Raw genomic sequence first — 12,455 nt, forward strand, 5'->3', positions numbered from 1 at the left:
TGCATAGCATTCTGTTTTTACAGTTCGAGATTGAGAATTAACGTACTTCAAAAGAGTATTTGCAAATATAGACACTCCTCACATGCAAGAAATCATGACAATCCAGTTTTTGTCCGGTCCGTTTGCCACCGAGTCTCTTGGAATATTAAACCGATTAATCGGACGGTTACTTAATTGGAACAAGGTCCAACGAATTGATCGTCTGAGCCGTTCCAGTATCAGGTATTGTCCTCATTTTGAATGGAGTAAGAAATGAGTGGACTTTAAATATTGGGCTTAATCTGTTATCTGCTAGATATCTGCACCCCTTCGCATTGAAAATCAGTCTATAAAGGGTCCCTACTCCCTATTATGATTTGTGTACTAATTAGTGCAGAGCGTTATTTCATTCATGATGTCACATCCCAAGAATGGTGAGGATTTTTTTTTGAAATTGATAGAATGGTCCTGAATATTACTTCTGTCCCAGCTATTTCCATAATATTGGCGATGCTCAAGGAAAATTGAGTGTCAGTAATGAAAGTAAGGATATATATTATAATGAATGGTAAATTTTGGTCATTATTCATTTTCGATGGTCCGCTTGATTAGGCTCCATAGAATCGTAATTTTCGGTGTCTATGGTCATCAGTGGTGGTGATGGTTGGGGGTGATGTCGTTGGTAGTGTTGGACTTTGGGTCACTCTTAACGCTGTTGGGAGTGTTGTTGTTGGACTGTCGTTGCTCAAGGAATTGTTGTGTTTGTTGTTTGGGATGCTGTTATTTGGGTTGATGATGATGATGTTGGCATCGTGATGGATTCAAATGCTTCACCGTAAGTGCAGCTCTCATTGTTCAATTCCTTCGTTCCAAGACTGTCGTCAAATTCCCATTCTTGGCTACCAAAGCAATCACTTTGTTTGGGAGTGCAGAGCCCTTCAGTTTGACCCCATGAACATTCAGTAGCCCTTATGCCAATTGGGGGTCCCATGGGCAATTCATAAGCGGTAAACTCGGTGCATTTCAAGGAGCATTCTCCCTGTTGCTCTTTGTACATTGGACCTAGATAACGAAACATTTCAGCAATAAATTATTTTAAAACTATCAAAATGATCACAAATTTTAACCATTGATTTTTTCCCGGTTGCAGATATCAAAGCGATCTTCGTCAGCCACGGTGGAATTACAAATACATTGGTTGGGCTCATAACAATAGCCATTTTCAGGGCACATCCATTAAGGAACACACTCGGAGCAATCTGATCCTTGCCATCCGGCCTTACAAATACAAGTGTCAGGCTATAACAAAGAATTTCAAACCGTCATATTGGACTTTTCATTTTTTCTGTGGGAAGGTTTCAAACCTCGATGCAAAATCCGTTCTTGTGGTGGCAACCGTCACTGAAATGGAGTACGTCACTTTTTTTATCGGCCCGTCTTTAACTTATTGAATCTAATGGGTTACCCGCATTGAGGCTGATCGCAGAGATGGCTTGTCCAACCTTCATCACATTGACAAGAATGGGGTTTGCCATCTTCACAAGAGCCATGAAAACATCCTGGCAATTTCACACACTCTTGACAATCTGGCCCTTGCCATCCTTCATGACATCTGGAAATGTATGTTTTTTTAAAAAACTCTTTTTTGGAAACGTAGACTTTGGTCTTACTGGCATTCAAATGGTTCGAAGCAAAATCCGTGGTCTGGATGACAATCCGGGCAAGCAGCTGAAACGAGATATTCCAGATGCGATTGACCCTTTTTTTGATGCAATGACGTTCAAATTTAGCCCACTTACGTTGATCGCAAAAAGCACCTTCCCACATTGGCGCTCCTTGATCATTGAGATCACAATTGCACTCAAATGTGGCATTGCAAGATCCGTGCACACAACCAGGCAGAGGAATGCAGGTATCGCAAAGATGACCTTGCCTATAAGGAATCGAAGCATTGAAACGTCAACCTGGATCCCATTTCAAGATTACATAATCACTCCCACCATCCCACTTCACAAGCGCAAACATCTGGTCGGACACATTGACCGTGTTGACAAGTGTCTCCGTGATAATCACAAATCGGAATTGGACACGGATTCCGTAAATCTCTTTTGGACCAATCTGGGTCTTCCTTCCATCCAGAGAGACAAATCACGTTGGCCTCGTCGTCGCAAATATAACGATGGGATTGCTAAAAAATAGGTAAACTAGCATGGAATTTTCAACTGGACGGTACTTGAGGCTAGCCGTGATTTCCTGGTTTCAACGATTCTGACTGAGTGACCTATCAGTTAGGCTCCAACATTCATGGCCTGTATCTTATTAAAACTTATTGAGACCCATTTCTAGGCCTCGGAAAAAACGTAGAAAAAATAGGCAAAAAAAATGTATGTAAAAGGTTAAAAGAATGACAAAAAGGTACAAAACAAGTAGCAAAATCGGTCATAAAAGGTGAAAAAAATTCAATAGAAACTGTTAGTAAATGTATAGTTTGTTAAAGATGTGCTCAAAAGATGATATCATATTTACTCATTTTTAAAAAAAGATCAAAGCAAAAAAACAAAAACAATAAAACAATTGTTTCTCTGCATTATAAACAAGAAATTAGGTGTCGTGAGTTTTTTTGCCAATTAGGTCAGCTTTAAACTTGGTGTGAAGTGACATTTTCTTATCTCATCTAAAGGGTTGCTCTTTTTATAAACATATTTCAAGTTTGTTTAACAAGTTCGAATGAAAAATGCCAAAACAAGGTTTTTTTCCCAAAAACGATGTTTCAGGTAAATTGTCCAAAATGTGGCAGAAAAAGGCAAAACCCTAGGTTTTAAACTACTTTTCCTAGGTCTCCTCATTTCACTCACACGAAGGTTTTCAGCCACACAAGGAAGCTCATCGTTTCGAAGGGGAGTGAAGACGAATCGTCGGGATCCGCCATTTCCAATGGAAGACAAAAGTTTATCACCATTGGCCAGATTCACGGAGACAACCAGGAGAGCCAAGCACCTTGAAACACGGCCAGTCATACTTTACGTTAGAAATGATTGTAAAAGGATGAGGATGATCTTGAGTCCTAATTCAACTCCTTATATAGTTAGAATCTGCTGACTTTGGAGCGGCATAATCTATGCTTGAATGAACAAAGGAATTAAAATTGAGTGCTGGGAAATAACTCATTCTTACGAGACTTGAAATAAAAGAACTTGCTCCATGGCCAAAATCATCCTGTTCAATGGAATGTCAATTAAAGTTTGTGGCTTGCATAAAGTGCATAGGAGGTTAATTGAAACTGCCAAACAGCCTCTAAGGAATGGTGCACCGAAAATACTAATTTTGGGCAAATTAGGGGCAAAATATACGTGATGAAACTTGTGGCTCAATCGTAACTGAGCCACAATGAACTTGATGCTGCAATATCGTTTTGATTTAAACAAGTGAAAAAAACAGAATTGCCCTAGGCATAGGTCGATGAAATCGCTTTTCAGGGCAACATGTAATATTCGCGCCTGAAAGGAGATTCAAGATCAGTGTTGATAGTAGATTCAAAAGGGTGATGGGTCTATCCGGAAAAAAACTCCTTTCAGAAAGGTGTCACATCTATACACAATCAACACTATAAACAAAATACAAAAGTAAGACAATCCCTTACAGCAGTGCCATGCTTTTTAAGGTGCAGTAGCATTTAAGTAAATATGTCACTCAGAACTCGGCCAGATAATCAAAACTATTGCAAAAGCTTGCTTGTTATAAAAGATCAATGCGTTTTTAAGAGAGTCAGTTCGTCTCCTGCATGGTAAAAATTTAGGGAATCCATGACACTGAGTGATCTTTTGCTCAAGGTCAAACGCTCTTATTGTTTCATCTAGAAAATATGGATTCTAAATTGATTTGCTCGCTTTTTGTTTTCCTGGTTCTAGTAAATGCCAATGTTGCCCGTAAGTTGTCTTACTCCGGTTTTGAGTCCTTGTTAACACCATCAGCATACATTTTTTTTGAACCAATGTAATAGAATGCCGAAGCCGGGGCCGTGGGCGTGGCAATGGTGGCAGGGGAATGGGGAAGAGGTAACGGTGGTGGTGGTTCCGAAGGAGAAGGAACTGGTGGTGGATGCAATGGCGGCACTCCTGTCATCATTAATCCAAACCAGCGCTTTGATGATTCAAAGCCAGATGACAATGACGACAGCACCCTGGAGTTTACTAGCTTTGAGGGAGACAGTGACGAAGTGGATGGAGGCGAGAGTGAAGGTTTCATTAGAGGAAGCAATAGTGGATAAGGTAGTGAAGCGAATGCTTTCGACGGAGTTCGTCCAGGTTCAAGTCTCCCCAACCGATTCCTGGGCGACAATGAATTCCAACGTGGCAGATTCCACGGCGACAATGAATTCCAAGGTGGCAGATTCCAGGGCGTCAATGGTTTCCGAGGAAACGGATTCCTGAGCAATAAAGGCTTCCAGCCTGGCAGATTCTTTGGGAATTACAATTTTCCGTGCCAACAACAAATTCCTAGGTGTCGAATTCCGAGGTAACCGTTTCCAAGGGACTAATAACCTCCCTGGGGAGGGCAACTTCCGCGGTGGAAATGGACGGTCTGGATTTCGTGAAAATAATATATTTCAGAACTTTAACATTGAGCGCCGAAGCCGTTCTTAAAGAGATGAATTCATATGAGTGCTGAAATGTTTCAATAGATGCCAAGTTCAACGCCCTGAGTCTGAGTTATGATGCCCTTCTCGTTTGCTCATGGACACCTAGGACAATGGCTCATTGTCTGGGAGCTACGACCAAGGCAAATGTACTTAGGAGTCTTCCGTGCTTTTTGCAGCCTTCATTCCGCTACTGGGATTTGAATCCCAGCAATTCAAGACGAAAAAACTACCTATTCTAATTACCTTTACGGGTAAAGTACGGGGAAATTACATGGCCTGAACACTCCAGTTCTGAAGCACCAAAAGTACTCTTTTGACTATTGATGGTCAAACCATTTTCAGTGAGGCGTACAAGGACAGAGTTCACTATGGCAAAATACTCATCTATGGTCGAACTGAATCGAATAATGTCGTCGATGTAAGCAAAAACACCATGGACACCACGAGGAATACCAGAGACAAATCGTTGGAACAGCTGGGCGGCGTTACATTATCCAAAGGGCATTACCAGGAATTCCAAGCGACCCCAAGGTGTTGTAACGGGGGTAAATTTGATGGAGTTTGGATGCAATGAAATCTGATGGAAGATCTTAACAAGATCCAATTTCGAAAAAAGCGAACACCCTGGGAGCAAAGTGAGAAAATCATCCAAACGAGGCAATCGATACGGATCTTGAACAGTCCAAAAGTTGAGCTCCCCTAATTCGCCACAAGGGCGGAAGGAACCGTCAGGCTTGTCCACAACGTGAAGGGCGCTGGAATACGGAGAATCTGACCAACGGACACACCCAGACGAGATGAGGAAATCCACAGATTCTCTCGCATCATCTCTTTTTGCACCAAAGACGCGACAAGGTTTGGCACCATCTTTCAAGGTGACCTCGCAAAGGATATTGTGTTTTGCGGCCGATTTAAAAACTGCCCTTGGTTTGAGAACATCGCTTTATTTTTCAAGAAGTAACTGAAAATTGCGAGGAACAAGCAAGTGACCCACAGATGGTTTTGACATGGGGAGCCTCGAAATGGTAGAGAAAGGGGAACAATGTCCCTTAACCGAGTGACCAGTGGCCATATTCACAAGTTTGTGGGCGCTTGCAGTCCAACATAATGTCGTCCATCTGATAGAAGTCAAAAGCGAGCAAGTTTTCAGTAACATCAAGAACAAAAAAGGTGTGGTCGAATAATTCCTCAAACAGCTTCGAGATCTGATCTGATACAAAAGGTATCTGATATTGTACGTTTTCAAAAGCATTCATGAGCTTTGTCCCAGCCCAGAATTTAGGGTCAATTGTAGTAATTGTAGAGGCTTTACGTGGTTTTTTTCGGAGCACCTTCAAGCCCTCGAGAATCCCGGCTAGTTAAAACAATGAAGTCCAACTCTCTTCTTTCTCGGGCTCCTTCATAGTTCAATTTGAGGCCTTCAAATATTCGTAGGGCATATGTAGGCGTTGATCCAGTAACAGGATTTAAATTAGACTTGGACAAGTTTTTGACTATTGTTCCCGATCAACCTTACATTCAAGGGTTAGTTAAATCAGCCAACTCTAATTCGTTGGTCGATCAAATGATATGTAAAAATAAAAGTTAGGTAAAATGAATAAATTTCCAATCCCAGTAGCGTTAAGGAAGTCAGCAAAAAAATAATAATGATAGCAGTAATCATTTCACAAGAGGTTGTATATTGTATGATTGATAGCGAGCGAACATCTTGGCCAAGTATTCAATAGAGTATGGCTCTCTATTTATCCTTACATGGATGTCAAAAGTGTTTGTAATTATAACCTTATAGCATTTGCATGTTCTGAAGGGTTGGTGGTGCAATTATGGCATAAGAATGGATCAGCAATAAAATGTGCAACAAAAATACCTTGTTAAAGTCAGGTATCCTCCTGCTTATTTATGTATTTCTCCGTTTGTTTGTCTGCAACGAGGGGGATTGGGTTCGGATAACGGCCAAGTAAAGTGGATTTTTATTCACTCTGAAGGCAAGTCTACTGAGGGTATTCCAAAGATTTATTTAGGGGTCACATAAAGGCTTAAACGGTAAAAATATTTTGAATGTGTAAAGTCTGAAACCCTGTCTTAAGATAACTTTCTAAACAGGATCTTGAGTCGAAAAATCATCTTGAGTTTTTTCCATGGTTGTCGGTATAAGCGTGAATTTTCAATACGCAAGTGTACTCTAAGATTGTGAGATGATGCATCAGTTAAATAATGTATTGTTACCTGATTTGCCAACGATCGGGTATTTTTATGAAATACATGATGTGGCATTATTGAGTGATTAAACTCTGAGAAACCTACTAATCAAGGGTCAATTCAAGAATTGCAATCTTGATGGCAGAGAAAACAAAACATGGAACTCTCGGATAAACTGGCACGAGGAGAGGAGTGTAAGACTTCTTTCAAGGGAAATGTGTCAAATTCAATCATTATGGAAATGAGGCAAAGACACCCTAGAAATGCTCTACGAAGAATAAGAATACTCCTTCCATTGTGCAGTCTGGAACGAAGCTATCATGACCTTCCATGTGTATCTCTTGGCCTTCTCCATATTGGAAATTTCTACGCACAGTTTGAACTCAACCCCGGATATTGTCATTGTTCGAGAGCCAGAAATCACACTTCATTGCGCCAATGACTTCCATAGGTTATCCCCCATCACGGAATGGTTTTTAACGGCCAAATGGTCAACCATCGACATCCAAGGTATCTATGAACGTGACAATCCAGCAAAATTAGACACCGCATTGTCTCATTTGTCAGCAAAATTGGTATAAAAATGTAATGTAAGTAATAGTTGAAGAGCGAAATTGGCTTGTCACAAATGCACGTAAATAGACGGCAATATATGTACCAATTCTGCTAATTGAAGACTTCTCATTGTGTGTGTTTGTAGTAGTATACTGCCAAACTGCAATTGAAGATTCAGAGTGATGTGAGGTAACTGACGATTCAAACTCAAATTCGTTGGTAGACTGAATATCATGCAAGGATTGCAAGGTAATAAATAGACGAATTATAACCTTTCATTTTGATAGTACTGGGGATTACATTCCTTGCAGCTGTTGGAAAAGCCCGTGAAAAACAAACCAAAAAAAGAGAAAATTACATCAACACTTGAGAGTCAACAAATTACCATTTTAACCGTGTTTTTTCAATCTGATTCTTTCCTCCTCTAGTTGGAGAATCATGTCACAAACTGAAATATTTCGGATTGTCAAACTAAATAATTATACGCAACGGAAGTCTTTCGATTGTCGGTGTAGAATGGTACCATGAAGTGAGGATATTTATCACATTCCAAGTAATTCACTAGAGCTTCTGGCATTAATTCAATTAGTCTGTTTTTACCATTGAAGATGCTAAATAAACGTGTTTTTGGTGTATCTTTAGTTGCCTCGAAATACCCCCTTAAAGGCGCCTCTCATGAATATAATGCTCCACATAATTAACATTTAGAAATAATATTCCATCGCAAGCAAACTACTTTCAAGATATGATAAAATATAGAGAGCTATATCTGGCTGGAACTTTGTTCCAAAAACTTATCTACTGTTGATTTGAATCCCGCCAAAACAACACATTCCTTCTATTTATTAGAGGGAAGCAAATTGACCAAACAAGGAGCCTGAAAAAGAAAAGAGGTATACTTTTTTGTTCTAACAAGACTAATACAGTGTTTTTTCCCATCTTAAGTTTTGATAGAAAAATCCACACATCTTGGGATTTTTTATTTGCTTAATTAAATTATAGCTCAGATTAATAATTTGCAGAGCTAGGGTATTCAAAATCTAAATTTTCAATAAACGATTTGGTAGAACGTTTGACCACATTCAGTTAGCACTTGAATCCAAATTAGCCCATGATCTATTTAACTATTACTAAGATGGGTGAGGATTATTGGTCGTTTTTTAGAAGATCCCTAGAAAAATTGATCATGCTTTTGACAACTGTGCTGGATTTTCGAGAGCTTCAAAGTGCCCTCAAAATGCAAGTTAGGCTTTTATGGTCATTTGAACGGGCCACGGATACCTGTAAAAGCTCTCCCTGAAAAGATCCAAAAATTGGACCAGGACAAGGCTCACAGATGTTTTGAAACCCTCACGGATAAGATATTTTTCGTCCCAACGATAGGTTGGAACCTCTTTCATAGCCCACAAAAGTGGCCAGTACTCCACGCGGCTAGACCCCTGGGTTGCAATTTATTTCAGGTAGGCTTAAGGTGCAATCTCTGTGGAGGTTGAGAGAGTGGCGTAAAAGGGCTACAAATATCGTCTCGAGCCTTTGGGGTATTGTGAATGTCGAAAAGAAGGCTTGAAAAAGAGTCCTTGGCGCCAAGAGATGGTCACAAAAATGACTAGAATATATTTTGCCTAAAGAACCTAATCAAGGAGTTCAAGCACTCCTTCGCTTTTGGTTGAGATTACCTCCTGCCGGCGATGCTAAGTTCAGTTAGAAATATGGGCCCTTTATCTGTTGCCACATCAACAGACAAGTATGTTAGAATCATGTTAATCCAATGGACCTATTCCTTCTTTTAACCCTTTTTGTCAAATTCTTAAAATAAATTCTCAAAAAATACTCAATTTTATCAGCGTCATGTATAAAATTAGATCTAGAATAGTTCTGCAATACATATATTTGAATTCACAATCAAAGGGTGCATGAATGAAATAGTTGCATGAAATTTGGATTTATTTTTTCACTTCAGGATTAGAAAGTTTGACTTGGAGCCAAAATACTTCAGTGGATTATCAAGATTTGGACATTTCCATGAAAGCTGGGCCACATGCAACGAACTTCACGGAATGCTTGGAAATTTCGACCTTGAACGAAAATCAAGATATGAAATTGAAGTTCTTGCCCATTGCGGATTGTATGGTGTTCCTCGAGTCCCCCTCGGACTTGCATCTTACCGCAACTTGCGTGCAAAACTCCTCGAAAAACCTCTCTAGCATTCAAGCATTTGACCTCCAACTCAATTCGGATTTCCTCTTTAATTGGGAAAGTCTTCTGAAGTGAATATTTCATTCTCAATTTGAAATTGTAATAAGTACTAACTATTCATCTCTGCTTTCCAGCCCAGCAGAGGTACCTTATTTTCCATGGCAGTGGTGGCAAGGGACAGACATTCAAAAACGGCGTTACTTAAGGGCCCAAAAACGGGCATATGGGTTCATTTTTGGCATGATCACTCCCCTGGGGATTTTATTCTACATAGCCATATATCTGACGTGTTGTCGGAGCTCAGTGGATCAAAATGCAAATATGTTTGGGTCCGAAAACTTGTAGCACCGAAAAAGGACGGCACATTTATTTTGAAATTGCTCAACCTCTTCAATAGTGGAATCGTCTGACATCTGGCTCGCTCTATTAATATATAGAACCTCTATTCACCAGAAAATAATGGCATTGCCTTTCTGTATCCAAGAATTACTTAATTTATGTTGAACTGCTGGGAATCCAATCCCGGTAGCGGTAAGGAAGTCCGCAAGAACAGAAAAAAAACATGTCATATTCAGAAAACATGGTTCATTTTTCATTTTCTTCCGCGATTTGCTTTTTACGGTCGGTAGGCAGCCTCTCGCTTGGACTGGTTTATGATGATGGGTTTCGTAATACAGGGTTTGCCACGAAAATTGATTGAAAAAAAATTCTCGTCTTAAACTTCTGGGATTCCAATCCCAGTAGCGGTAAGACAAATTTGTCCGTTGTTGTGCTCCAAAGGGCAACTTTCGTCTTAATGAAATACGATTAAGAAGCTTTTCTGACTTTGCTAAGCCGGAATGAAACTAGAGAGGCGCATTGAAAGCTGATCCTATGACAGCTTTTGCGCATAAATTCTTCCTTTTTACCAATTTATTGCGATCTTGTAGTCAGCTGATCAAGCATGTCAAAACATGTATTTCGAAACCAAGCCATGAAGGTCGAATGAAAATTCAAATGATAAAGCTGATTGCTTTTTCTTTCTCTTCAGTCACTCCTTTTCAAACTTTTCAAGTAACTCGCTGCTCGCAAGACAAAAAATTGGGCAAAATGTCACACGTGGTACAAAGGAATAGCGCTTAAATCTGAATCATAAACATTCGTTTTCGGAACTGGAGGCTGTTTCCACGTTTATTGTATCACATCAACACAACATCATTACGAAGAATAAAACGGCCCTATACTTACACACAAACAAAACTGTACTGAGGGAAATCATGTATGAAAATCAATCAATTGGCTCTCAATTGCTGAAGCGGATAAGTTCCAGATAGTTTATGGCAATGTTTCATCTCCATCCAACGGAAATACAACGTAAAGGAAATGTATCAAGATCAATCAGACTCTGAACCTTCAGCCGGACCGTTGGGGTTGCCCGAAAATGGTCATGGCAAAGAGGTCATTTAAGGACGACACTTTGCCCTCATGGTTCAGACCTTGCTTGGCCACGAATGGAAACTCTTTAGCAATCTTCTCATACAACTCCTTCAGATGCTTTTCCCGTTTATCTGAAATGAAACGGCGGTCAAACAAATGAGCATGAGACTAATTAAAGATAATGTGCTGATCATATATTGTATGGGTGCTTGAAATGGACCATTTGGGACTTCCCTGTGAATGAATACAACCACCTGTGTTTCAGCACAACAAGACCCTTGTCAAGGGACCAATACATTGCAACAAGGAACTGCTTTGACCTAACAAATACATGGATTATGGTCGTTTAACACCATAATCACTTGTTTGGTCAGACGAGGAATTGGAAAACTAAGCGTCAGGTTAAACTGTCTTTCTCGTTTCTTCAAACATATAGTGTATAAGTTTTTTATGGAGGACTAAGCCAGACATAGAGAAAACATCCTAAGCCATTTTAACTTCATTCAACTTACTTTGCTTGGTGAAAGGGTTGTAGAATAACGTTTCAGGTGGTGGCTGGCTGACGGCACGTTTTGATTGCGAGAATCTTCGGTTAAGTTCCTGGATATCATCTATCAACTCGTCCTCCGATACGCCCTCTAGCGGCCGGCGACGCAAATTGGAGGCCAACACGCGATATGGGAGTCGAGAATTGGCATAATCGGGTCGGATGTCCCCTCGAACAAAACCGTAATCATCCATGGCCAAAGGGTGAGGGAGAAGCTCGGTCCTGAGAGGGAAATACAGTGGTCAGGTTCACTGTCCATTTTGGTCGGCAACAAATCGTTTTACCGCCGTGCTTTGGAACTACGTAAGATGTCAAAGACAGGACTGTCAAGTATCCCTCCCTTTCCCATAAAGCAAGTCTTTGGAGATGTGAAAAGGAATATTTGGCTTGGGAATTTTTTCGTGGCGACACACAGTGTACATACATACAGTACACGTTTTTAGAGGGAAAGGCAAATTAGTTTCCGCCACAGTGACTGAAAATAATTTGTACTTTAGCCATTTTTGCATCGCGAATTATTTACTTTCGTTTGGGAGTATGTAATACAATAGGAAACATAGATCTTTAATCAAAGGCAAGTATTTTTATACTATTTACTCTTAAAGTGATTCGTTTCGAAGTTATTTTGTCAAAAGCTTACAGTATGTAACTGACCAAGAGCACGCCAAAAATTCGAATTTTATGTAGTATTGGGCTCCAATTTGGCTAAGTTAATCTATTCAACAGGATCTTGTGGTCGTATGAAGTGCTTATTTGGGCTAAAGTGAACAGTTTAGAGGATAATGAATTTTTGCTTCCGTTCGCAGTCCACATCTCCAGAAGTCCGTGACTTCGTCTAAGAAAGCCTTCTGGCCTAATTTGGGGCGGTCAACAGCACAAGAAAGTCAGAATCACACATCGTTCTGAAGCGGCAACGGGTAGCGA

The 12,455-nt window shown here is 40.2% G+C and overlaps 3 protein-coding genes across 5 annotated transcripts in view; 1 reads left to right on the top strand and 2 right to left on the bottom strand.

The window, feature by feature from the left end:
* Positions 1-514: 514 nt before the first annotated feature.
* On the bottom strand, positions 515-3,029 carry LOC131892002 (delta-like protein C). Its single transcript, XM_059241720.1, has 8 exons — positions 2,835-3,029; positions 1,980-2,167; positions 1,779-1,912; positions 1,650-1,707; positions 1,445-1,591; positions 1,344-1,380; positions 1,107-1,278; positions 515-1,041 (listed from the first exon to the last, which is right to left on the bottom strand). The coding sequence occupies exons 1-7, from the start codon at positions 2,994-2,996 to the stop codon at positions 1,216-1,218; spliced, it is 789 nt and encodes a 262-aa protein (XP_059097703.1). The 5' UTR covers positions 2,997-3,029; the 3' UTR covers positions 515-1,041; positions 1,107-1,215.
* A 3,775-nt stretch (positions 3,030-6,804) lies between these two features.
* Positions 6,805-10,975, top strand: LOC131892006 (uncharacterized). Its single transcript, XM_059241726.1, has 3 exons — positions 6,805-7,327; positions 9,333-9,639; positions 9,703-10,975. The coding sequence occupies exons 1-3, from the start codon at positions 7,138-7,140 to the stop codon at positions 9,911-9,913; spliced, it is 708 nt and encodes a 235-aa protein (XP_059097709.1). The 5' UTR covers positions 6,805-7,137; the 3' UTR covers positions 9,914-10,975.
* The window catches only part of LOC131892003 (uncharacterized), a 12,422-nt gene continuing 10,673 nt past the window's right edge, over positions 10,707-12,455 (bottom strand). For all 3 annotated transcript variants that reach the window (XM_059241721.1, XM_059241722.1, XM_059241723.1), the window contains exons 3-4: positions 11,497-11,753; positions 10,707-11,115 (exon numbers count right to left, since the gene is read on the bottom strand). In XM_059241721.1, coding sequence (XP_059097704.1) covers positions 10,961-11,115; positions 11,497-11,753 — 412 coding nt within the window. In that variant the 3' untranslated portion in view covers positions 10,707-10,960. The remainder of the gene's footprint in view (positions 11,116-11,496; positions 11,754-12,455) is intronic.

This window comes from Tigriopus californicus, chromosome 12 (genome assembly GCF_007210705.1).
Source record: "Tigriopus californicus strain San Diego chromosome 12, Tcal_SD_v2.1, whole genome shotgun sequence".
Lineage (NCBI taxonomy): Eukaryota > Metazoa > Arthropoda > Copepoda > Harpacticoida > Harpacticidae > Tigriopus > Tigriopus californicus.

Coding starts and splice junctions, on each gene's coding strand:
- LOC131892002 (XM_059241720.1), bottom strand. CDS start 2,996: ATGACTGGCCGTGTTTCAAGGTGCTTGGCTCTCCTGGTTGTCTCCGTG. Junction 1,708..1,778: donor AGGTGCTTTTTGCGATCAAC/GTAAGTGGGCTA, acceptor ATCTCGTTTCAG/CTGCTTGCCCGGATTGTCAT. Junction 1,279..1,343: donor AGAACGGATTTTGCATCGAG/GTTTGAAACCTT, acceptor TCTTTGTTATAG/CCTGACACTTGTATTTGTAA.
- LOC131892006 (XM_059241726.1), top strand. CDS start 7,138: ATGACCTTCCATGTGTATCTCTTGGCCTTCTCCATATTGGAAATTTCT. Junction 7,328..9,332: donor GTCAACCATCGACATCCAAG/GTATCTATGAAC, acceptor TTTTCACTTCAG/GATTAGAAAGTTTGACTTGG. Junction 9,640..9,702: donor AATTGGGAAAGTCTTCTGAA/GTGAATATTTCA, acceptor TCTGCTTTCCAG/CCCAGCAGAGGTACCTTATT.